This window comes from Eublepharis macularius, chromosome 16 (genome assembly GCF_028583425.1).
Source record: "Eublepharis macularius isolate TG4126 chromosome 16, MPM_Emac_v1.0, whole genome shotgun sequence".
Classification (NCBI taxonomy): Eukaryota; Metazoa; Chordata; class Lepidosauria; order Squamata; family Eublepharidae; genus Eublepharis; species Eublepharis macularius.
In genome coordinates, this window is record NC_072805.1 from 6,077,874 (window position 1) to 6,104,561 (window position 26,688).

At 46.4% G+C, this 26,688-nt stretch overlaps 1 protein-coding gene across 3 annotated transcripts in view; it reads right to left on the reverse strand.

The window, feature by feature from the left end:
- The window catches only part of LOC129343921 (zinc finger CCCH-type antiviral protein 1-like), a 47,332-nt gene that overhangs the window by 3,635 nt on the left and 17,009 nt on the right, over positions 1–26,688 (reverse strand). For all 3 annotated transcript variants that reach the window (XM_055000320.1, XM_055000318.1, XM_055000319.1), the window contains 7 exons: positions 25,152–25,275; positions 18,260–18,428; positions 16,386–16,506; positions 15,881–15,974; positions 13,381–13,468; positions 4,892–5,022; positions 2,266–2,417 (listed from right to left, as the gene is read on the reverse strand). In XM_055000320.1, the coding sequence (XP_054856295.1) occupies positions 2,266–2,417; positions 4,892–5,022; positions 13,381–13,468; positions 15,881–15,974; positions 16,386–16,506; positions 18,260–18,428; positions 25,152–25,275 (879 nt within the window). The remainder of the gene's footprint in view (positions 1–2,265; positions 2,418–4,891; positions 5,023–13,380; positions 13,469–15,880; positions 15,975–16,385; positions 16,507–18,259; positions 18,429–25,151; positions 25,276–26,688) is intronic.

Sequence of the window (26,688 nt, forward strand, 5' to 3'; positions counted from 1 at the left end):
AGGACGAATATAGGAAAGCCTTCCTATGGGAGAAGACTGAGGCGTCTGAAACTATGTAGTTAAAAAAAAGGGTTGGGGGGGGGGAAGAATCATGTAAAAAGATGTTGGGAGGGGGTGGATTCTAAAATTTTGCCTGGCGTAGAAGAAGTAGACAGCTTTTCCTCCCTCTCCTGTAACACTAGAATGCAGAGGCACCTGATAAAGTTGATGGGGCAACAAGTTCAGTACAGACAAAAGGAAATACTTCTTACTTAACAAGTAGTTAAACTATGCAGTTCATTGCCAGTGGATGGAGCGATATCCAGGAGTACAAGTGGCTTTAAAAGGGTATTAAGACAGATTCATGGAACAAAGATCTACCAGTGGCCACTAGCCTTGGTGGGTAAAGGGAACCTCCATAACGAGAGGCAGCAAACACCTGAAACCCAGTGCTGGGAGGCAACATTGGGGGAAGGAAGGCCAGCCTTGGCCCCTCTGCTGTTTGTTGGCCCTCCAAGGCAAGTGGTTAGCTGCTTTGATGGATTAGACTCGTTTCATCTTGCAGGGCTCTTCTTTTGTTCACATACTCATGGGGTATGGAATTAACTGTAGCTGTAAAGCCCAACATTGCCTACTCAGATAGGCCTATCTAAGCATGCACGAAAATGGATGCTCAGCGGGTGCGTCCTTTGATCCATCTATGGATGGAATCTACTACGGTATAAACAGTAAGTTGGACGACCACAGAAGAAAGCACAACGGTTAGGAAACTACTGCTACCCTTGATGGAAGTGACACCAATGTGGATTTAGTAGAATTAAGTACTGAATTGGGGCTGAGGAGATATGGGTTCACATCCCCACTGGCCCTGTCACCAGATAATCTAACTGAAAAGGTTACAAAGATAAATCAAATGCCCCTTCCTAAGCTTTCTGAAGAATGGATATGATCAGGGCTTTTTTTCTGGGGAAAGAGGGTGGTGGAACTCAAGACCACGGCGCGGAGAGCAATCTCAACTCCCCTCTGTCTGGAGATCAGGGGGCGGGGCCACCAGCCATGTGACCATTTTTAAGAGGTCCCGGAACTTCGTTCTACTGCATTCCCGCTGAAAAAAAGCCCTAGATATGATACAAAAGATAACTGCTAACAGGGGTTTCTGAGCCTGTGGGCATGCTTGAAATTTTGAGAAAGGGCTGTGTATGCCACCGCAAAATGGCTGTCAATCACAATATGCTGTCTAGGGGAGGAAATCATAAAATGTGGGGGATTCCAGGCCAAATGTTGTTCTATGATGAAAGCAGTTATTTCTAAATAATTGCTTCCTACAGACTCCAAAGTGATGCATTCTGGAGTCCATATTCTGCTCCAGTGAGGTAAACAAAAACTAAGACTGGTTTCTTTGCTTTGGGCAAAAAGCAAATGGGAGCCACCGTCTGTGGGTCGCACGGCCCCTATGTTGAAGATTGCTAACTAATAATTGCAGGAGTAGTTTACCTGACGTGCAATTCTGGATTGCGCATTTTCCCAATAAACTCATCAAGGAAAATTTAAGAGGGAAATATTTCCTTATAGTGCAATTAAATATTAAGTAGTAGAACATGAATTTATTCAAAATTTTGAACTGTGTCATCAGTTCCGTAACCAGGTTCTCTGGTTTCTTCTCTGTACAGAAGCTAAGAAAAGCTCTTCTGATTTTGCACCCTGCATTTCCCTGTACAGATTACCACCCCTTTAAAGAATGAGCATAAACGTTCTAGTAACTGATTCCCCCACTTGCAGTTCTAATGTAACGTTTGCTAAAAGAAGTTGCGACCTCAAATGCATGCTCAGTCAATAAAACAATTAATTCCAATTGGTCTTAAACTCTTACCAGTTTCTTGAAATGATGACACAGACATTTTATGTTCACCAAGGAGACATTTTTTCACAGTCCCTTTTTTTTACAATTTGAACACTGGGATTCCATCTTGGGGTCAATTTAGTGAAATGTGGGAAGTTGTGAATGTCGTTCTCCCGCCCTTCTCCTCTCTTGGAAGTCACGGGGAATGGCATGTTGGCAAGCTTTTCTTCTTTTGCAACATCCAGTGCAGAACAATTTTTCTCATAAAAATTATCATCTACCTGAACAATTTCCTTCTGCAGTAGAAAGACCAATTCTAGTTTTTTCATCATAAAATAACCATCAATTGAAAGAGAGAGCCCCTCCCTTCAAAATGAGCGAGGGGACTGTGGGCTTTTAGCTGTTTTACAGAAAGATTATCAGGGCCACCTTCATATCTTACAGACCTTTCCCATAGACTGTTCCATTGGTCCCACAGATTCTCCAGTCAAAGTTGTCATTGCAGATGGCTTCCAAATTAGACCAGCCGGTCCCGTGAAACAGGAGCTTCTCCTCGATGTCCTGCCCCCCTTTCTTCTTCTTCATTTGCTCCTTTTGCCTAGTATGAATGGGGGAAAGAAATTCTGCATGAATTCTGGACAGAAACGGTGGGGCTGCTGCACATGTTCTTCATTCTATCAACATTTTATCCTTACAACAACCCTATGAGGTAGATTAAGCTAAGCCTGGCCCAAGGTCACCTGGCAAACTAACACAATAACCACTATACCACCTTGGCTTTCAGCTTTCCCTCCTTCCTTTCCCTGGGAAAAGTCAAACCAAACTGCAGAAGCCACACAGTAGCAAGTTGCTTGGGGGAGTTGTGGGGTGGCCCCCGCTGGGCCCACCAAACTAAAAAGTTGCAGGGAGCATTTAATTTTCCCCTGTGCCCCTCCCACCACTTTGCACCATCCTTGACAGCCCCCAAACACTCTTCCTCCTTTCCTGTTTCCTTCTCTTCTTTCCCAAGTACCTGTCAACACCTCGCCAGCCACTATCTGCTGCTGTCTCCATCAGGTTTCCCTCCTCCCCTTCCCCGGCCTTTCCCTAGGAAAAGTTGGGCTCAGTTGTACGGCGGTCCATTCAAGGGCTGTTTTGACCTATATCCCTGGCTCCCCCCACCCCCATGGCTTTGTTTTACAGAAACTGAGGCTTGGGAGGATCAGCAATATTTTTGTGGTTGCTTAGGAATCTCCAAAATGGTAACTGAGAGCTCGGTGAACATTGTTTTCTTAAAGCTACAGATGTTGTTTTGATTGCTTTGCTGAGGAATGTATTTTTTTTCGTTTTACATTTCAGATTTCTCTGCAAACTTATAAAGAAATCTCCCCATCTGTCCCTAGCTCCATTTTGTGGATCTACTGATCCACACTCTATGGCCAAGTTCAGAATCAGATATATGATAACAATATCCTAGCAGCCTCCTTTTTACTGTTTGTGGAAGAGAAATAACAGCAACATTAATACAGCATAGCTGCAAGAAACGTATCTTGTTATTTCAATATGTAACTAACGCTACCAACAATTTACCGTGACGGCACACATGTACTTCCTGGCTAGCGACAAGTATTCCCCCACTAAAAAGCAAGGCACGGAGAGGAGGTTGGTTCATGAACCCAGGCAAGCAGCCAGTCGTCCTCAATTGCTGGGTCTCTTGCGCAAAATGAGAGCCCACAAGAATGAGATATTCTCAGTTCTAGGATATTCCCAGAACACAACTGTTTTTCCATGAACAGAAAAAAAATATGCACTGCTCATTTCATATTCATAGATGAGAGGAGAAAACTATGGTGATGGACCGATGGAGCACTTTTGGAGTTCAACTTGTAATCTTCAGAACAATTCCATTAAAAGTTGGTTAGTATCATAATAATCCCTCTATGCCCAGGGGCAGGGACGATAACAACAACATTCAATTTATACACCACCCTTCAGGATGACTTAACACCCACTCAGAGCTGTTTACAAAGTATGTTATTATTATGCCCACAGCAACAATCACCCTATGAGGTGGGTGGGGGTGAGAGAGTTCTGAGAGAGTTGTGACTGAGCCAAGGTCACCCAGCTGGCCTCAAGTGGAGGAGTGGAGGATCAAACCTGGTTCTCCAGATTAGAATCCCCTCGCTCTTAACCACACCACCAAACTGGCTGATGAACTGAAATTACCTAAAGCCATTCAGTGAGTTATGGCTGAGATGAGATTCAACCCAGGGATCTTCCTTATTCACATCAAATCTTTTACTCAAAACCTTATACTAGCCCAATTTCATAAAACTTTGATGGGCTAGATGTTATAATGTTCACTTGAATGGTGATTTGCACCAGTGAACCAGCTAGTGACCATGGGAACACATTCCCAAGGTTCTGGGGAAACTGAACTCAGAGCCCAAGAATCCATCCTGTCCTTTTCTTCCTCCTGTTGAACCACGACATGCCCAGTGCCGTCCGTGCAGAGTCTGGAAAACAAGTGGCTCCTTCTCCATCTTCGTACGTACAGGTCAGAAACCAGAGTAAGTGAATTGCATTGTTTGAGGTGTCCATTTTTTGCCTTTGGAGACTAACAAATCTTTTTTTTATTAGGAAGCTGACAGGGCTGAAAGAGCCTCAAGCAGAGTTCAGAGACGCTGGTGAAGTTATCAGTGGCAAACGAGGCGTTACCGCGGATGTGTGTCAACAGTTTCCCTCACCTTTTTGTTTTCTACGGAGGTTGTAATCAGGAGGGAAAGACCTTTTCCCTTCTACTTTTCTTTCTGTTTAAAACCTCCCTCAAAGGGAAGGGATTCTCATACCATCTCCCCACCCCCCTCCCCCCGTGAACTTGGGAGTGTGTGATTTTTGAGCCAGAATATGTCATAAAAGTTAAGGAGCTCCTCTCCACGGCTGTTCCTCTGATCTAACTGGCAACCTCCTGCAGCTTTTCCATTAAAAAAAACACCTTCGTGAGTCTGTTGATGCAGGTCCCGTTGACCGCTCTGTTCAACCGCCCCCCCCCCCCCGAATCCCCTGAATAACATGATAAAATGGGACACAAACCACTGGAAGACTTGCCACAGGGACGGGTTCTGGATCCTCTTGATGCTGACGATCGTGTAATCATTCATTGTCTTCTGAAAAAGCTTCTCCATTGTGGTGTATTCTGAAGAGGCTTTGCTGACTTCAATAGACTAAACAGAAATGGTGTGAAAAATGTATTCCCATAGGCTCAAATCGATTAGATTACACTTGTGCTTCCCTTGTTTTATTACCAAAATAAAGATTTAACATTCCCAAACGTGCTCATCTCAGATATGCATAAGGTCCCTTTGAGAAGGTGTTATCTGTCCCTGTAACTTAACAGCCTACAAGTCATACATCAAGTATTTTATAAGTAATTTATAACTTCATGGATAAATATGGCTGTATCACATGTACTTTTTTTGCTTGCCTAACAGCAGGATCTTTAGTTTCTGTTGTTCAGTCATATTCTGTAGATGTTCAGTCCAGGGAATAATATATTGATTATGAAGTAAATTGTAATGGGAGCGGCTTAAAAGGATATGGGCAATTCAGACAACTTGATCCGTGCAATGAATACAATGGCACTTCTCGGGGGGGGGGGGGGGTTCTACTAAAACGGCCCTTCACCTCAGCAGAAGGTAACGCACTGCATATGAGTAACATGAAAGAGCGTTAATATTTTGGAACTGTTAAGTGGAAGAGATATTTAGCTGGTCCAAACATTTTCTGATGCGATACTGTAGATGCAAATAAATTGGGGAGCATTTCCGATTGACTCCGAATTTTAATATAGCCCAGTCTTTTTTCAAATAATGGAATTTGTACATCTTGCAAAGATTTTTTTAGTAAAACCCTACAAAACAAGGTTGGGTTTAATATGGCAAGTTTTGAATAGATTGGGCTAAGCCAAATTTTGAACCAAGAATCAGCTGTTACTAGTTGCAGTAGAGATAGTAAAGCATTAGATTCATGTAGAACAGCATAGAAAGCTGCTGTAGCACAGTGGTTAAGTGGTTTGACTGCAAATCAGTACTCCGCTGTAGAGATGGGCACGATCTGAATTACGATTTCAAAAAATGCCCCGATTTTGGCATTTTCACCCTCGTGACTCAGCTGATCGGTTCTGCCCACGGCAACCGATCCAGCCGTCGGGAGTTTGCTGGTTCGGCACTTGATCGGATGGGTCAGTTTCAGTTCGCAATTGCAGACTGTCTGGCGCTAGTAATTAATTCCCGGGGCAATGGAGCCAGGGGGATGAGCTGTGTTTGCCCTCCTTCTGTCGCCCTCGAAACACGAATGGAAGCCCAGCTTTCCTTGATTAGCAGGCTTCCTTCCAACCACGGAGCAGCAACCCAGGGGAGGGAAGGGGAAGGGGGTGGGCAAAAAGGAAAGGCAAAAGGCAGCGCGGGAGGCTGGGAGGCTGCCCGCGCCGTTCGCCTTTCCCCAGGACAAGGGGTGCGTGGGCAAGCCAGCCGCCCCTTGTCCTGGGGAAAGGCAAAAGGCAGCGCGGGAGGCTGGTAGGCCGCCTGCGCCGTTTGCTTTTCCCCAGGACAAGGGGCGTGCAGACAAAAGCTGGCGGCCCCTTGTCTTGCGGGGCAGGTGAATGGCGCGGGCAGCCTCCGAGCCACTCGCGCTGCTGCCAGCTCCGCAGTGCACCGGGACAGCCGGCTTGCTGCATGGGCAGGGGCAACACAGGAGCACGCGCACATGCAACAGCCTGACTACGTTTGCTCTGGGCGCTGGCCACCCTGATTCCCGATTTTGGACCGGAAATGAGACTTGATCGGTAAGAATCAGGAACCTGCGTTCAGCAGCAGCCCTGATCCACGATTGTCTTGATTGGGATTTATTTTTGGATCATGCCCATGTCTACTCCACTGGTTCAAATCCCACTCCTGCCATGAGCTTAGTAGATGGCCTTGGGTAAGCCACTCCTCTCAGCCCAGCTCCCCAGCTGTATTGTGCGGATAATAATAATGCTACTTGTTCACCACTCTGGGTGAAGCACTAATCTGTCTAGAAGAGCAGTATATAAGGGCAGTTGTTATTATGGGAAGAATTATGGTTTTAGATAAGATTAACGGAAGTGGGATGAGTTGACCACCTTAGGTATAAAAGAATTTCTTAAGAATAATTAATGTTGTTTTGGTCTTTCCTATGACAGATTTTATATGGGAGTTCCAGGTCAAATCATAATTAAACATCACACCGAGATATCTGAACTAACTTCTTCAATTATTTCTCCATGAATTTGCCAGGGGTATACAGAAGGTATTACCATCATTATCATCATCATCATCAGTAGTAGTAGTAATAGTATATCCAGGGCTTTTTTTCTGGCAAAAGAGGTGGTGGAACTCAGTGGTATAGCGTGGGCTGCCAGCATCCAGGGCAACTCCTGGCAGGAGGTGGTGTCCCTGGCACCACATAAATGTGTCTTGTGTGCACACGCTCCCAGGACCGCACAATGACATCACTTCCAGGAAGTGACATCATTACACATGGTGTGGCCGCCCCGGGAGTAACTCGGGCCTGCTCGCCTCCCTGCCCCTTACCTGGCAGTCCTCCGCTGCAGCTGCCCGCCCCCTGGGAGCACTCCTGCAATCTGGGCCCGCTTGTCTCCCCGCCCCTTAACTGGCAGCCCTTCAGTGCAGCTGCCTGCACCACTGCCACCACCTCAGCATGCTCCTCAGCCAGCAACCGCCGTTGGCGGGCCAGCTCAGCACCCAGTGAGCTAGCTACCCCATCAGCATGGCAGGCGGTGCAGGCAGCCTCACACGAACGCAGCACAGGTTCTCCTTGGCACAGTGCCCCCTAAAAATTTTGTGCCCAGGGCAACTGCCCCTCTGGGTCCACCTACACTACGCCTCTGGCCCGAGCAAGCTTGGGTTGCCTGGGTGCAGGGTTGGAGAAGAGGAGTGCCGGGAAGGGGAGGCACTAGTGCCTAGTCTCAGCGCCTGGGACAGGAAATCTCCTGTGCCGACTGGCCATGCCTGCTGCTTTGCCGCCCGGTGCGCCCTCGTGAGAGGGGAGGGTCCCTTCTGCCTCCAGTCAGGGGGAACCGCTCGAGGAAGCAGCAGTAGAAGCAGACCCTCCTCAGCAAGCCGGGGTGCTGGGCCTGCTCATGTTTTGCCACTGCTGAGGCTCAGCATGCCGCGAAAGAACCGGGTGCCTTGGGCTACATGCAGGGAGGAAACAGGATCAGGGGGGTGGGGCCACCAGACATGCGATTACTTTCGAGAGGTGCCGGAACTGCATTCCACTGCATTCCCACTGAAAAAAAGCCCTGATTCTATTTTCCACAGTTCACCAGATATTCAGTCTAGAATTTTTGGTCCCTTATCAACTCAGATTTTATCCAATAATCTAGGAATCAGTGAGATACACACCTAGTACTCCTATCACTACTGGAATTACTGTTTTATGTTCCCCCCAGAGACGCTGGAACTTCAAATCTTAGATGTTGATATTTTGTTATCAATTCGAGGGATTGCAACATCAGTTTGACCTTCTTACTTTCAACCACAGTAATATCCAGAGGATTGTTATAGCTTCTTATTTTATTATTATTTTTATTGACATTACTGATAATCTGCCTTTCTCACTGAGACTCAAGGCAGATTACACCATGTAAGTCAATATCACCAACAGCAGGGATATTCAGTAAACAGTGCAATAGAGCAGGGTCCCCAACATGGTGCCCAGGGGCACCATGGTGCCTGTCAACACTTTCCCTGTTGTCAACCAAGTGTTTTTAGAGAGTGGGTGGGGCCAAGTGGGGCTCTTGCCCGTAGGGCTTCTGACTGGCCACTGAAGATTCAACTGACTGTGCAGATTAAAATAATGTTGCTTCAGTGGCAGCTGCCACCACAGTGCAGGTTTTATTCTCTCTCATTCCTCAACCCCGGCATATTTTTAAAAGGACCCCTCTTCTCCCTACACGTGGGCTTCCTCTGTGTGGCTGATGCCTCCTCCTGTGGCAGCATTCTGAGGCTGGCCCCACCTCCTGGCACAGCCATTTTGTCACTGCACCCACCACCCTGTGTCAGAATTCCAAAAATGCCCCCAGGCTCAAAAAGGTCGGGGACCCCTGCAAAGATTTGATCACAAGCAGAACTCTGATACAATGCTGAAACAGAGCTTAAGAAATTCTAACCCTGACCTATTAAACAACACAGAGACTACCCAGTAGGATCACACTTACAGCAATGCATGCATGCGTATGTGCCATCAAGCCACAACCGACTTACGAGGACCCACTTTCAGCAACAGACAGTACGTATTAGTATAGTATTGTCTCTCTACCAGGGCTTCTCTTTGAAACCACTTCCTTACAGTACAGCCCTCTTATCTGAATAAAAAAGCCCTCCTGAATAATTCTGTTTGGCATAGTTTGTGGAAAGCCAGGAGAGTGGGGGCTCTCCTGACCTCTTCTGGCAGGCTGTTCCATAAGGCAGAGGCCACAACAGAGAATGCACAGGTACGCGATGGCAAAATCTAGTTCCAATGTTGCCACGGCATGGATTCAGGTGACCCGATCAGTCGTGTCAAGGAAGGGAACCATCTTCCAAACTAGATGGGAGTTTGAAGAAGACGTTTTTTGCAGCTGCGTTTGCACGTTCCTCTAGCAACAGTGCTAGATCCAGTATAACCCCTACCCTCTTACCCGAGTCTGCAAGGTTTCAACTGAACCCCCAATGTCCTTCAATGCCTCTGGCTTCTCAGCCAGCAGCACTTCCATCTTGTCTGGTTTCAATTTCCATTTGTTTGCCTTCAACTTCTTAATCACAGTTGTCAGGCAGTAACTCAAGACCTCTACTGCATTACCAAGAGATTTGGATAGAGAGATATAGAGCTAGGCGTCGTCTGCATATTGATGACATCCAATTCCATAGCTCTCCTAAAGAGTTCTCCTAAAGCTTCACATAATATGTGAACATGTGAAGAATAATATGGAAGATACGACTATGCCCTGTGGAACTCTGCAAGGTAATTCCCACATGGAAGATTTCTTGTCTCCCACAGCAACCTTTTGAGTCTATTCCATGAGGAATTATTTAAACTAGCCCAAGGCACTTCCTCTGATACCTAATTCTGCCTCCAAATACCTCAACAGGATGGCATGTCCCATTATGTTAAAGGCTGCAGATAGATTCAGGAGGAGCCACAAAGAAACAAGTCTACATTCTGAAGGAGATCATCTATTGAAGCCATCAGAGCCATCTCTGTTCCATAGCCCTGCATGAAACCAGACTGAAAAAGGTCCAAAGCACCAGCATTATCCAAGACAACCTGGACATGGTCTACTACTGCTCTCTCAATCAATTTGCCCAGAAGAGGCAGATTAGAGACTGGGTGTTAACTGGCTATATCGTTTTTGTCTAGGGATAGTTTTCTTAGAGTAATGGGTGGATAACAGCCTCTTTGAGGGGCTGAGGGAAGGTGCCTTGAGTGAGTGATTGATTTATGGTAAGACATCAAAGACTCATTTATGTGGTCTTTACATGATTTTAGCAAGGGTCTAGTGCACAAGTGGTGGCATTTACAGACGCCAGGATCCTGCCAATAATCTATCACTGTAACTGGGCCAAAACAGTCCCTAAGCAGACCAGGCAGTGTATTAAACATTTCTTCTGCCTCACCTATATTATAGCCGGCAACCAGCTCTATTCACGCTATTTTGTCAGAATTTTTTTTTGGTGTGTGTAAAAGCATCAGAATTAATTGACTATGCCTGAGCTGTAAAAGTTCAGGTTTAGGAGCCAGAAGATGCTGAAATACCTGGAACAGCAGGGATAATCATGAACCAGCTGATGCAAAGATTGCAGAGAAATAATTTTTCTTCACTGCTATCACCACTGCTTCCTAAAAATAGTTAAGGATGTACTGCTTAGAATAATGGAGAATATATATTTGTTTTAGATAGAGGAAGCTAATAAAAGTAAGGGAAAGGGGACAAAGGGTTGGAAAGCTGTTGGAAGTCAACAAAAAGGGGGGGGAAAGGGAGGGGGTTAGAGATGAAAAAATTGGGGAAAATTGAATGTAAATGTAAAAATAATGGATTCTAACCCAATAAAAAAATTTTTCAAAAAAAAAAACAAACCACTGCTTCCTAAGTTTTCCAGTGGGCTCTATAACATATTCTATCAGATTCAGTGTGAGACTTCTGCCAGTATCTTTCTAGACCTCTTTGACCCTTCTTTAGGCCTCCCCATTCTGCAGTAAACCACGAGGCTGGCTTCTGCCTCAAGGGTGGGAGAAGGTGACAAGAGGCAATGTGGTCAAGGAGCTTCAAGGAGCCTCACGTTCCAAACTCCTACCACAGCTTTAATAGAGAATGTGTGAGGACTTCTAAAATCCTCTAGAGCATTTTGGAATCCAGAGGGATCCATGAGCTTCCACGGGTGGATCATTTGAACAGCTCCCCCGCTTTGGTGTGGTGTTGGGGCCATATTCACCCTTCCAAAGGTAATAGTTCAGGCCAAATCTATAATCCTGAAAGAAAACCTTCCCTCAAAGGCACAGTACAAAAAATTAAGTCCAAGTTGTGGTCTCTTTCATATGTTGGTCCTGTCATCACTTGAGAAATGCCCAGGGAAGATAAAGAAGCTGTAAAATCCTGCAGCCTTGCCGAGGAGCATTCAGCATGAATGCTGAAGTCATCCAGAACAATCTGTTTAGGTGTCTGCAGGCCACATCTACCAAAGGTAGAGACTAGAGACAGATGGGCAGGCAGACGGATAAGGCATAAAGCATACAATTGGGAAAAAAGAGGGTGTTCCATGTTTTGGCTGGAGTTAAACATGGGTCCGAAATCTGGAATGGCTGCTAGGGTAGACTGCCACAAAGTTTGCCTTTCCTAAACCTGGACAGCTGAGGCAGAATGAACTCTAAACAGAATACAACCCAATCCCCTTCTGTTAAGATTAAGAGCGGAACTACAAGTGACAAAAGGCACAGGTTGGACACTTGTTCGCTTCCCTCAAGTTTTGATGGGAAATGTAGGCGTCCTGGTCTTGCAGCTTGGCTCTCCGACTGCTGTCCAATGGACTTTTCAACTGTCACTTGTTCAACATTCCGCCAAGCTGCCTACATTTCCCGCCAAAACTGGAGGGAAGCTGGCAAGTGTCCAACCTGTGCCTTTTGTCACTTGTAGTTCCGCTCTAAGATCCCACAGCTACAGAAGCAGGGAATGTCTTAACTGGGAGGGAGGCACAACCTAAAGGAACAAAAACAAGCTAATGTATTGAGGCAGACGCTCCACAGGGGAGCTGCATGCACAACAGCCCAAACTCTAGGGCTCTTCCGCCTTCTAAAAAGAGAGGGAGAAACAGCACAAACTGGACCATTCTGTACTCGGCAGACGGAGGCAACAGGAATATGCAGACAGATCACCTCCATAATACTTCGTAATACATCAGTAGACCACCAAAATTTTATTTGAATTTTGATCCAGTCAGTGTTGTTCATTTATCACTTGGTTTATATTCCGTACTGAAGTTAGATGATGCTCCCATTGGTTTCAATTTTAAAAAATCCACCAACCCTGGGGCGGGGGGGCAGTCCTAACCAAGTGCGATGATGTTTGCAAGACTATACCCTTCACCAAGGGATCTCAAACTTCACACCAATAGGAGAAACCCTCCCTGGTTATAAAGGCAACGAGAGGCACAAGACATTTTCAGTGAGTGGGAAGGTCCAAAGAAGAAAGAAAGCTAACGCTGCTAGTCTGTGGGTTGGATCTGTGTGCTCATTGCAACTGGACGGCAGAAAGGGGGGGGAGGGGCCAGTTTGAGACCATAACCTCTCAAAGAGAAATCCACCTATGCCAAGTGAGTGAGGACCACTCCCAAATTTGGAGAGACAGAGTAGGATAAACAGAACATCATCAGACCTAATCAAGGATGTGAGAAGCAGAACTAATTGATGGGTTGAATCCAGCCAGCTTTTAAGCTCAATCTCCCCCAATGCCCCCCACCCGTGTCCCACAGGCTTTTGTCCATGCAGGTCACATGTGTCAGGGTTGAAGTGTATGTATGTAACCAAAGAGACTCCATATTAATTCTTTCAGTATTCTAAGTGCTTTGTTCACAGGTGCCAAGATGTTCCCAGCAGCTATCTCACGGAAGAGGATTGTTTTGGCTATCGCTTTTCCAGCCTTGGGAAACTTTCGCTTTCTCAGCTTCTAAGGGATTGTTTTGAGAACTATGGGGGGAGGTTGGGCCTGCTGGGTTCTGATACTTTGTAACTCATGCTTTGCCTGTCATTCGTAACAATACACGTGTACCAGCCTGGATATTGTATCTGGGCCCGTGGACTATAATGAATTCTTTCTTCAGTAAACTTTTGAAAACAACGGACTTTTGTCTGATTGCAGAAGGTAGTCTGGAGTAGAGACATTATCTAGCCACAGTTCTGACAACATGATCCCCATCATGGTCTTTTTCGGATGGTCAGAAAAGCTGTATGTGTTCAACCCATCATCCACAAAGGATCACCTCTCCAAATATTAGTAAATCATTTACCTTGTATCCAATTACAGGTAGTAGAGATTTATCCCACTCTTTGGGATACTTTGGTTCTGGAATAGATGCTGGAGACTGGTCCTGGTGGCTGTTACATACCCAAAAGAAAACCACAGGTGAGAATATATTTTTATTGTCATCCCCTCTCAATCCTCACACCAACACATCCCTTTGCTGGTTGTTGTGGGTTTTCCGGGCTGTATTGCCGTGGTCATGCCAAGACCACGGCAATACAGCCCGGAAAACCCACAACAACCATCGTTCTCCGGCCGTGAAAGCCTTCGACAATACATCCCTTTGCCTTGCCGGAACCATTGTTTCAGGGGGGTGGCCATGTTAGTCTGCCATAGAAGGGCAAGCTTCAAACCTGGTAGCACCGCGAAGCCCAACAAGCATCAAAGCTCCCTTCGTCAGGGGAATGTTACTTCTCGGCCTCAATTTGGCTAGCACAGTGGCATAGACTAGAGTTTTGAGGAGGGGGTCTACCTATTTTAGCCAGCCGTTATTTGTGGTTCTGATCAATCCCTCTCTACCTGAATCTTTATTTTCTCCTTTTTGTTGGGCATCAGCAGATACACTAGCCTTGCTGCCTCTGATACCTCCTGAAATAGCCTGGCAGAAAGAGAGAAAAAATCACCATGCATTTCTTCCTCCTCCCCCAAGTTTCCCATGACGGAAATAATAGGTATTCCCCCTCCAATACCTCCCCCCGCCCAAATGCCAACAACATCCCTGCAAAAACTCAACACAAAAGAGATCTGTGCTGTGCTGGGGGGGGGGGTTTGCTACCGCAGGCTCCTCTCCATCTCTGGAATTCTGGTCTCCCCCCATACCCCTGAAGCCTCCTCCACTCCTTAGAGGAGGCTGCTGCAGTGCCCACAGTCAGAAAGCAAGCAGGGAAGAAGGCTCCGCCACCCACCCACTGCAGGCTCTTCTCCCAACTCATCCAGGAACTTCACCGTCCTTTCAGAGATCTCACCCCACAGTTTAAGAACCTTACTGGCATTGCAGTGGGAAGCTGCTCATAAAGAAAACTACAGAAGGGCATAACATGGTTGGTATAAAGTCCAATGAACCACCTGGAGCCCACTAATAAAAATTATCAATGTAATGAATGTATACAATTAAGATGACAAAACCATTAATAACAATCACTATAATACTGCACTAAATTACTATATGCAAAATACCCATGAAAACAGTGAACAAAAAATTAAATACATGGCAAAATCTATCAGTAGTCCACAAGGCAAAAGTCCAGAAAAATTATGGTTTATCTATTCAGTTGTAATCTATTTAATTGTGTTCACTATTTTCACACCTATTTATATTGTCCAAGGTGGTTTTACTGGATGTTTCCACCACCTTCTGTACTTTTGGCTTGGCACTTAGAAAAGTATTCTTTTCTTTATGGGTGCCCCTACCAGCTTTCCACATTGGCAGGAGCACAATAAGTTGGCCATTCCTGTCTAGGGGTGTGCACCCTGAAAAACATTCGGAAATACCCAAAACCCAAAGTGGATTCGGGTATTTGAATCACTTCGGAATGCTCTGTAAGATTCGGAGCATTCCAAAGTGATTCAGGGGACTGGGTTTTCTCCCAGCAACCCCCCCACCCCCAACCCCCCCACACTTATCTCCCCCTCCCCTCCAACCCACTTACCTGGCCCTTTAAAGATCCCTTTAAACTATCAAATGGCCACGGCAGCCATTTGAGGAGGAAGGGCCAGAGGAGCCCCCCCCCCACCTCCAGCCGGTTGGGAAGGGGGAGACTGAAGCGAAGCAGGTTCCAGGAGCAGCTTGCAAGTCGTGCTGGGAAGCTACTTCGCTTCAAAGTCACCCCCCTCCTCCAGCCCGTTGGGAAGGGGGAGACTTTGAAGTGGAGTGCCCAGCAGGGAGGTGCAGGCTTAAGGCTACTTCCCCACCGCCCGCTTCACCCACTGATGACGGGGCCACGGAACTCCCTGCCCCCGTCAGCAGCGGGTGAACGGAGTGCCTGGTGGGGAGATGCAGGCTTCAGCCTACTTCCCCACCGTTTCCTTCACTTGATGCAAGAGGGGCAGGGAGAATCTCCTCCTCCCTCTCGCACCAAAGTAGATACAGAAATGACTCAACTTATTTCTGGGGTGATCAGTAACTATAACAACAACGACAATATTCAATTTATATACTGCTCTTCAGGACAACTTAATGCCCACTCAGAGCGGTTTACGAAGTATGTCATTATTACCCCCACAATAAACACCCTGTGAGGTGGGTGGGGCTGAGAGAGCTCCAGAGAGCCGAGACTAGCCCAAGGTCACCCAGCTGGCTTCAAGCGGAGGAGTGGGGAATCAAACCAGGCTCTCCGGATTAGAGTCCCGCACTCTTAACCACCACATCAAACTGGCTCTCAGTTTCAGCTTAGATAAAGCAATGGCACATGACCTCATCAATACACACTATTTCATACAAGGAATGGTCTTCAGAAGAGAAAAGATAAAAGCTGATGATACTCTACCCTTTCTTTTTCTTTACATCTTCAGGGGAAACATATTTTGGGCGCCTTTGGACCTCTCTCTGAGTTTGGTAGAGCAAGTTTCTTTGGATCATATCTTGAAAAAATAAGATACATGTTCTTTCAAAGCAGTGCAAACATTTATGGGGTTTATTCACAGAAAGGATCTACTAAAGTCTTGATATGAAAACTGATAAAAACCACCTCATGGAATGATAGGTGAATCTCAGACCTACGTCGACAGGACCCGGTTTTGCTCTATCTCCACTTCCCCCCAGGCTGCTGCAAGCCAATTAAAGTAAAGTCTCACGACTTCGTAAAAAGGCAATTCCAAGCACAGAGACCCAGAACATTTGTCTATGTGCCGTGGCAAACCTGACCTGCTGCACCAATAGAAAATTCAAAGGGTCTATTCTGGTCCACCCGGACATGACCGGAGGTGGAGGCAGTTTGGGCCTACAGGAACTTTGAACTTATCACAGCCTGTTGGAGTAAACAGGTACCGTACCTTTAAAGTTTATTTCATATTGTTGGGAGCCTGCCTGGAACTGGAAAGTGCCATCTGGCTGTGACAAGAATAAATTCTCCAGATCGTCAGAGCTCAATGAGGAGCCTTGGCGCTGTCCGTCCTAACAGAGGAAACAGGAAATGGTTCATATTGTCTAAAGTCGTATGTCCCGTGGTCAGTTCTGCACCTACTGCCAATCAGCTCCACAGTATAGTGAGAGTATAAGAAACTTCTCTCTTTACACACTGACATATAGTGCTACTTTAATACAAATGCTGGTTTTTCCCCTTGTAACAAAACAGTACAAAAATGCACTAATGCTGATTTTAGAAACAGTGAGATGTCATTGGTACAGTACCTCGTACACTTGGATGACCTATAAAAGACCAATCTTTTGGCTTCCCACAACCTGATTTTGCCAGTGACCCACGGCAAAGACATTTCATTTAATACCCATATACTGACCCTTGCTCTAAGGTCTTCAGAGAAGAGTTTTAGCCTCCTAACATCCATTCTAGTTAAGCTAGCCTCAGAGATATAATTTACATATACCATCACATGCTTTTGAAAAACTTCCTCATTTGTTGTATCCAAAGTGCAACATTTCCTTTAAGCCAAGCTCTCAGTCTGCCATGTCAGAACACCAGAAAACTGAGTATGTACTTCATGGATCCCTGGTGTGCTTATGCTGCCTGCACAGAGAAGGCAACGTGGCATTAACAAGATGCCAGCCACATACAACACTGAAACTTTTCTGTCTGGAACTTCTGGGGCCATGTTTCACTTAGGCCTAAAAGAGGGGGAGAGAAGCTCACACAAGCAAGAAACGCACAGCGCTTTCATCTTCCCCCTCCCCCCCCCAAGACCCAAGAAGGTGCCAGAGAGAGATAGAGGGTGGCAAACAGAAAAGTGGCACACAGTATCTCTCAGAAGACAGGATTTGACCTGCAAACGTTGGCAACCCCTTCAACACACAATGCCACAGGCTGCAAAAGGGGGAGAGGGTGCAAGATGGGACACTGCTAATAATTTACTTTTGGCCCTTTTTTTAAACACCCCTGACATCTTTTTCATGCAATTTCCCTTCAACTTCTAACCTGAAAAAAGTACTGAATGGCTAACACCTCCTTATAACAACAACAACATTTGATTTATGTACCGCCCTTCAGGACAACTTAATGCCCACTCAGAGCAGTTTACAAAGCATGCCATTATTATCCCCACAACAGAACACCCTGTGATGTGGGTGGGGCTGAGAGAGCTCTGAGAGAGCTGTGACTAGCCCAAGGTCACCCAGCTGGCTTCAAGTGCAGGAGAGGGGAATCAAACCCGGCTCTCCAGATTAGAGTCCCATGCTCTTAACCACTACACCAAACTGATCAACATAAAGAGTTTCTGTGGTTGATAAGCGAGATCCAGGGTTGATCAGCCCTTTTTTAGGCCTAAGTGAAACGTGGCCCCAGGAGAAAGAAAAGTTTCAGTGTATATGAACTACATAGCAGCCTAAGCTTGGGAAAAGGTTTTTACATACTTCACATATTTTTGGAGGTCAGTTGTGACAACCAGATATATAGAACAGTGTAAGAGGGGCCTCAGCCATGCTCCTCTCAGTTCCTCCTGAAATCCCCAGACATCCAGCAAGGGATTGTTTTTCAGGGAAGAGCTATTTGACACAATTTCCACAAAGGTGCCAACAACGTATAGGTGGTTCCAGTCAGGAAAATACCAAAATAAAATCAATGCAGGACAGTGCAGGTTGTAAGGTACTTTCTTTTGTGACTCAAGTGTCCTACTAGAAGATAATACTTGATGTTCAAATATGAGGAAAAGAGCTGCTCTTCAGGGTATTGGAAGACAACCAACTACACACTGACCTGTTGCCCATATTCAACCCACTGGTTCAGGTCATTCTTCCAGTACCAAAGCCACTTGGTTGTGAAGATAAATTTAGCAGGCTTTGTCACAGACGATGGTGTGGACTGGCGTCGAACCGGGTTAGTATAAGACATCATGGTCTTGAAATTTATGGGCGGATTCAAAAGACTACGAGAATGAGAGAAATCAACCATGCATGCGCTTCAACTACAAAGAACAAACGTTATCCCTTCTAATCTGTAAATAATTGATCTTCCTTATGTATCAACTGCTAGTTCCCAACTGCCACGGTCTCCCAACATTTCATCACAAAACACAGAAAATAGGGTTGCACTTACTTGTAACTGTTGTTCATTGAGGTCTTCTGTGCAGGCACACATGCGCTTGTGCAGGCCTACCAGCCAGAGGATTTTTAAGCTAAATTTTCCACTAGAGGGCACTCAACGCCTCCCAGAGTGCCGGCGCAGCTGTTTTCCCACCTAAACAGCCTATACCCGGGAGGCACGGCACCCTTTGCCCTCAGTTCCTCCTCTGCCGCCGTCCCACACACACATGAAGAGCATAAGCGGGGAAGGAGGGAGGGCATGTGTGCTTGCACAGAAGACCTCAGTGAACAACAGTTACAGGTAAGTGCAACCCTGTTTTCATTGTCGGTCTTCTGTGCATTCCCACATGGGAGATTTACAAGCTTCTTACCTGGGCGGTGGAACTTGCTCTTGAATGAAAGATGGATTGCAAAACAGCTGTGCCCCACTGATGTCTCCCGTCTATTGAGGACGTCCAAGGCATAATGTCTCACGAAGGTGTCCGCCGACAACCAAGTCACCACCCTGCAGATGTCCAGCAGAGGGACTCCTCTCAGGAATGCCGTTGACGTTGCCTGCGACCTCGTGGAATGTGCATGGACTCCCAGGGGACAAGGTTAAGTTAGCATTTAAATAACATGCCTTTTTTTTAAAAAGAATTTTTATTGGATTAGAAACATATAATAACAATTATAATCACATTCTTTAATTTTTTCTAATTCTAACCCCCTCCCTTTCCCCCCTTTTTATTGACTTCCAACAGTTTTCCAACCCCCTATCCACTTTCGCTCTACTCCTTCATATTTATTTTATTTGTTTATTATAATATACTTTCAGATTCTTCTAAGCACTATTTCCACTTCCTTTCACATATAAATTGTCATATAAATTGTCATATAAATAAAATCCTCTTAATCTATCTTCTTCATTAAAACTACTAATAATATTCATTTTGATAACCTGTGTTTTATCTTACTCCTTCTATTCTCTTCAATATGGGACAAACAATTTGCCCCCCTTTATACATCAATTCCAATACTTCTATACACATACTTATTATACACACTTGTTGTTGAATTTACGTATGTATGTATATATTCACTCTATGTTATACGGTTATCTTTCCAAAAAATATAGATTAGTTAATTTCTATCCCATTAATTCTCATAGTATCAACGCTATTGCTACTTAATATAATACTTAAAAATCATATAAAGTTGCTTAGAATTTTTCCATTAACTCTCCACCCCCTCGGTATAGTCACTTCTCTCCTCCTGTGTACCTCAATAATTTTCAAACTGCCACAGTTCTCCTCCCACCTCCCATTTTTTCACCAAATATTGTTTCAGCTTTCCCCAGTCCGTGTTAAACTGCCCTGGATCAAGGTCTCTCAGTTTTCTTGTCATTTTGTCCATCTCCGCCATGTACAGCAATTTGTAAATCCAGTCCTCAGTAGTTGGCACTTCTTGTACTTTCCACTTCTGCGCATACAAAAGTCTGGCTGCTGCCGTCATATAGAATATCAATGTCCTATGTTGTGCTGGGATGTCTTCCATTCCCAAGTTCAGTAGCAGGAGTTCTGGGTTCTTGTTAACTTGAAATTGTAAAATCTCACTCATTACTCTTATTATTTCCCCCCAGTACTGCCTAGCTACCTCGCAAGTCCACCACATATGATACATTGATCCCTCATGTTTTTTACATTTCCAGCATTTATTAGACATATTCAGCATTTAAATAACATGCCTTGATAGTCTGCACCACCCATCGTACAATTGTTTGAGCGCTTGCTCCTTTCCCCTTTTTTGGGCCTACATAAACAAACAAATAAGTGTCTATCCACTCTGACCGTCTTAGTCCTATTGTGGTAAAAGAGTATGGCCCTCCGCACATCCAATGAGTGGAGGGGCCTTTCTGCCTCCTCCACCAGGTTAGGAAAGAAAACAGGGAGAGACAGTTCCTGCATCACGTAAAAACGTGATACCACCTTAGGTAGGAAGTCTAACCTGGACCTCAAAACCACCTTCACAGTATGTATCTTAAGGAACAGCTGATCCATCAAGAGGGCCGCTATCTCACTAACCCTCCTGGCAGACATCACCACAAGCAACGTTGCCACTTTCATAGACAGTTCCCTCAGCCTTAGAAGTGGATCCTGAGTACAGGTACTGAAGGATCTTGTCTCTGGGTTTGGTCTCCAATGATGTAATGTCTCTCTCCAAGGCTTTAGCCATCCTCTGAAGCAGTTCAGAGTAGGACCGAAAGTTATCTGTAGGAGAGGCTTCGCCTGTCTCACCCAGGGTTTCGTCCGGAGAAGGGTCAGAGGGTCCACTCAGGCTGACTTCCCTCTCGTAAGGGTCAGGTTCGGGGTCTCAGAGTTGAAATGACATTGCTGACTCCAGGATATAATGGGGCCTCCTCCCAAAATCCGACTAAGTCATCTGAGAGAATACAGAGTGAGCATGGAAGGGCTCCCCAATGTTTACGTCCAAGAAGTACTGCGGAGAGTGACCCTGGGAATAGGAGCGCTCTGAGTACTGATGGCGTCTGCTCCTTTTAGATGATTGCTCTCGTAGAATCACCCTCCCCCATAGAGGATGTCACTGAGGAGGAACGGGACCTCGGTGAAGGGGTCCTCGGAAGATCCAAAACTTCCCTCTCTGAGATGTTCTCCTTTCTTGACCAGGCCCTGCTCGGTTCCTTCCCAGTCAGGTGCTTAGTCTTTGCCTTTTTTTCCTTAGGCTGTTCCAAGAGAACTGGCTTGGATGTCGGTTCCGAGGTTTGGGCTTGAGCCAGTGTGGGTGTCGATTCCATAGGCCCAGACAAGTCTCTCGATTCTGCAGGCCTGGACGATTCCCTCGATTTTGACCATCGGACCTGAATAAGTGATGCATCAGAACATGCTGGCGATCTCGGTTCTGATTAGCGTTTTTGGTTCTGACCCGAGTCGGAATGGCTGGACGGTTCCCTGGAGGGAGCTCGAGTCCCCGGTGGAATAGGTTCCGACTGGGACGACCGGGGCGCCGAGATCAGAGTTGGATCCGGTTGGCCCTCTGTACCTTTGGCTCAGTTTGCCTCAGCCAACTTAGGCCCCAGGCTTAGCACTGCCACTGTGGCTTTTTTCCAGAGTGCCGCTTTCAGGCAAAAGGATCGGTCTGCTCGCCCTTTAGGGGTAAAGGCTCTGCAGATCTTACAGGCCTGGGCATTATGAGCTTCGCCCAAACGAAGGAGGCAGAGAGAGTACCTGTCGGTCTTAGCCATTTTTAAGTTGCATTTAGAGCAACGTTTAAAGAGGGCTGTATCAGCCATACTCTCACTCTTCTCTTCCAGAAAGCACAAAGCGAAGAGGAGGAAAAAGAGCACCAAGAAACTCATGACAGAACTCCAAGCTATCAAACTTCTCATGGTAGCAGCAGAAGAGGAATTGAGGGCAAAGGGCGCCGCGCCTCCCGGGTATAGGCTGTTTAGGCGGGAAAACAGCCGTGCCTGCGCTCTGGGAGGTGTCGAGCGCCCTCTAGTGGGAAATTTAGCAAAAAAATCCTCCGGCTGGTAGGCCTGCGCAAGCCCTGATTGGTTCCTGTGAGTGGGCAGTTGCCCCCTTAGATTTCAAGAAGCTTCTAGGCAGTTTATCAGTTTGCTGCCTTGCAGCCTTAGCTAACCTCCTACAATGGGGGAGAGAGCGCTTTTCGGCTCCATGCCGCCTCCAGGATGCCCAGAGTAAACCGGCATGGATGGACTTTGGCAAGATTGATCAGCTTGGGAACCAACTCTCGGAATGCCGAGTCAAATCGCCAGTAGTATTTTTGCTAGTTACAACATACATAACAGCAAGTTGTTATTTGTTTTCATGCCTTGCCTAAATGCTTAAGTGCGGTTTCTGCCTTGCATGCGCTCCTATGTTCTTTCTTTAATAAACTCCAATAATATATTATACCTGCCTGTGTCCAGTATTGCTTGCCAAGGAGGTACACGCACTCCAAAGAATCCAGGAAGCCGGGGGGGGGGGGGCTTCAAAACAAACGACCAGAGCTCTTAGTGGCTCCTAGGGAACCTGAGTGGCTAGGAAAGCCGTCAGGAACAGGGGATGAGAGTCTCTGGGTCAATGCACCTCCCCGAGTTAAGAAGAAAACCTCCGGGGAAAATGACACATAAAATCTCAGGATAGGAGCTGAGAGCCCAGATGCCCCTGCTCCAAGCATCACGGCAGCCCTGGAAGGCGGCTGCCACAAGAAAGCTTTACAAAGCAAACTCGGGAAGATCATTTCCTAGTGCACTAGCAGGCAAGCATCCTTTATTAAGCACAGGGAGCACCTGGCAGACCACCCAGACCATTATTTGCAAGAACCTCACTAGGAAGTTCCAGGCGGTAGTAAATCTTCTGGAAGCCAGCCAGCCGCCCATGTCAGGAGCACCGTGCGCTGTCTTCTGCTCAGCCCTGCTGCAGTCGGCCTACGGTGTCTTCGCCTCCCCCCACAACCTTACGGACTGGGCTGTCTCCCAGGGCAGCGGTAAGAATGGCTGACATGGTGTGCTTATTCAAACAATTGAAAGCTGAAGTGCCACCTTGGACTTGCTTGCATCCACTGTTGAATGCGGAGCCCAATGCTGTCAGGTGGTGGCAGCAGATCCAGGGAGAATTTGGTCTAAGCTGCAAGCCAGCATGTTCCCCCCCCCTCCACACACCACACCACACCCACACCCACACCCACACACCCACACACACCCACACCCCCCCCCACACACACAATCCTTTTGTTGAAACAAGAATAGACTGTCTTCAACCTGGGGAGTGCTTAGCCCTAAGGAAAGTCAGCTCCTACTGGACAGCATCTGGGAGGAACAAAGGACAACTACTGACAAAGCCTAGTTCGTCAGGCTTGTCTAAGAGAGGGCTATGCGAGGCACCCCACCATGTAGTTATCCACCTGTGCGCACCATGAGTAGGAAAGGGAGAGTTGCCACTTGGACTGGCTCACACAGTGGCTTCTGATCTACTAACAAGCACTTCTGCTTTATAAAGTATGAACATCTGTATTGCAGAATTAGAGTCATGCCTCTATCACACCTTCAAAGGTACATATGAATGAATAAGATATGTATTTATGCAGTTAATGTCAGACTTTGACTGGGGAAACCTGGGTTGCTGCTCTACTAAAAACAACTTATGCCAGTGGGCTTAGAGTAAATAAAAGATCTTTTAAAAAAAGATTCAGAACAACGTAATATAGTTGTTAGCACTCCTCCACTCAAAATGCAGGAGCGCCCAATTATACTGACTGATAGTTGGCAAAGACGAGCAGAAGGAAGTGTTCTTTCACAAATTGTGCAACTGATTTATGAAATCCACTACCACAAGGTGGGGATTGTGATAGTTTTACAGAGACAAATTCATAAAAGAAAGGTTAATTAACCGTTCTTAGCCATGCAGGAGTGGACTGGGACATTAAAGCAACCCAAGAGAAACGAAGTGGCAATCCTGCAGGGACTGTGTCCTCAGGCGGCGGCTGGGTCACGGCGACCCTCTGAATTGAAGACCTTGAAAACATCCTCATTAGCAGCCTTGCTTAGGTCTTGGGGCGGGGGGAGGGGGACATCTTACTGTTGACCTTGGCCTGTCACTGTCTCTCAGCAACCTCACAGGGTTGTGGTGAAGATAAAGGGGAGGGGTAACCATGGCTACCATCCCCAGAGCTGCTGGAAGGAAGGATGGAGCAAAACTCAAACAAATAAATAGATCTTAATTAAGTAGCATATTGCAGAGCCTGTCGTTTATTTATTTATTTAAAACCACCCTCTCCACTACTCCTGAAGGCATTTATTGTTACATCTGATGGTCTGACTGGGCCCGATCTCTGGGTTTTGTTAGTGAGGCAGCAACGCCTCTATCCCTGACAGCAGCGGAAACTTTGAATTATAAAATGGCAACTTAAAAGAGCTTTGCAAACAAGCCAGTAACAAAGCTACACATTCTGCGGCATGTGACAGGCAAGCAGAATGTAACCAGCAAAGAAAACAGAATTCTGAACTTTGCTGCTGGCTTGAGAAGCAGCTGGGCAGGAGCCCTGAAACGCTTTTGCTCTTGGGGAACGGACCGTGTTTAGAAGATACGTATTCTCTCTCCAGGTGCCTGCCTATGCCGTTGGGCTTAATGTCCACGCAGACATGACAGTGCGGCTGTGCTGTTCTCGCCAAACCGCAAGGAAACCAATCCCATTAACGGCCATTCCCTGAAACTTCTTGCCACTCAAAACAGTCAAGGGTATGGATGCCAATCCCCAGGGAGGCAATCATCCTGTGCGATCTGTACTCAGAGGTCCCCTCAGAGATGTATAAACAATTTTGAATCCAGTTCCCAAGAATGAAAGAGGAGAACGTGGAGTTCATGTTTTTAAAGCACAAAAGCCACCTTGTGGAGAAGCCACAGCAGCACACATGGGGCTGAGGAAGGCGGCCAGTGGAGAAAGCACCAGCACTGCCAACTCCCTTTAGAAAATGGAACGGAGATCCACAGAAGGAAACCGGAGTTCCCCTTCTATCAGTGCTACAACTGGAGCTGTTCCCAGGGAAGGAGATGTCGTCTTTATACCTTGTAATGGTGGGATCACAATAGGCTTTTTCAATTTCCTCCATTTGGGACAAGTCGTTCCAGTTGGTTCCAGTATACACTTGCCATCGATAAGGCAGATGGTAATGGATCATGTCACAATTATCTGTGAAGTGAATAAAAGGAAAGGCTAACCAACAGGAGGGGAGTGTAAATTCCTCTCCGCCACTTGGGTCCTGCGTTTTCTGATGAAATCAATGGATTGGTTCTTAATAGGCCCAAAAGAGCGAGAGAAATTGGTCTATTGCTAATTTATAAGTTAAAGTTCACACACTTGTTAATTGTCCCACACTTGGCATTACCAGGCAGCCTTTGAGTGTGAGTGCAATATGTGCAATGTTTAGTATACACACACACTTTGCACTTCAGTTCACAAAGGTTGCCGGCAGCTACTCACTACTCTAAACCTTTTTTGCTAGTCTGGTGGCGATTCTTACTTACCAAAGGCAATAAGCAAGCAGCATTTCATAAGTCTGGTATATGTGCCTGCATGTTTATAAATAAATATGTATCAAACAAATTATGTCCTAGCATGCACTCTGTCTGCTTCAGAAATCTTCCCACTCCAAGGCTGATGCAAGTCTTAAGCCACAGCCCCTGTTCCAGCCTGCCAACACCTTTCCTGGTGCCCATAAAGTATATTTAGAAAATAGGTAGGGACCAGGTGGGGCACTTGCCTGGCAGCGGTTCTAACAGGCCACAAGAGATCTGATTTGCTGGGCATGTTAAATTAACATCGTTCAGCAGCAGCTGCCATCACAGTGTTGGTTTTATTCTTCCTCCCTCCTCTTTGCAGGTGGTTTTTTTTTAAATCACCCACTTTCTCCCCTGCTCTTGGGCTTCCTCTGAGCATGTGCCTCTGCCTCTTGCTGCTACTATTCTGCGGTTGGCTCTGCCTCTTGCGGCAGCCATTCTGCGGTTGAATCTACCATCCTGTGTCAGAATTCCAAAGGTACCCACAGCCTCGAAGAAATGGCGGATCCTTGATCAAGATTCTATACGCAGCGGCTGGTCTCCATCAATAACAACATTCTATTTATATACCGCCCCTCAGGACAACTTAACATCCACTCCGAATGGTTTACGAAGTGTGTTATTATTATCCCCACAACAACAATCACCCTGTGAGGTGGGTGGGGCTGAGAGAGCTCTGAGAGGTGTGACTGACCCCAGGTCACCCAGCTGGCTTCAAGCGGAGGAGTGGGGGATCAAACCCGGTTCTCCAGATTAGAGTCCAGCCGCTCTTAACCACTACACCAAACTGTCTCTCAATATTTTTTGTGTCATCTGTATATGCCTAGACAGCACAAGTTATAGGGAGGGGGGTAACCCCACCTCTAACTTGTCAGATGTTTCTGCACAGAACATCTTCCTTCATCCCTGGGTGGCTCCACCGCGGGCGTTCTCGGACCCGGACAGCTGGCTCTTCTTGGGAATCAGAGATAAACTAAAACGATGCACAGAAGCTGAGTGAAGGCACCAGTGTCTGGAAGATGAACTGCCTACGAAGCCTCTCTTA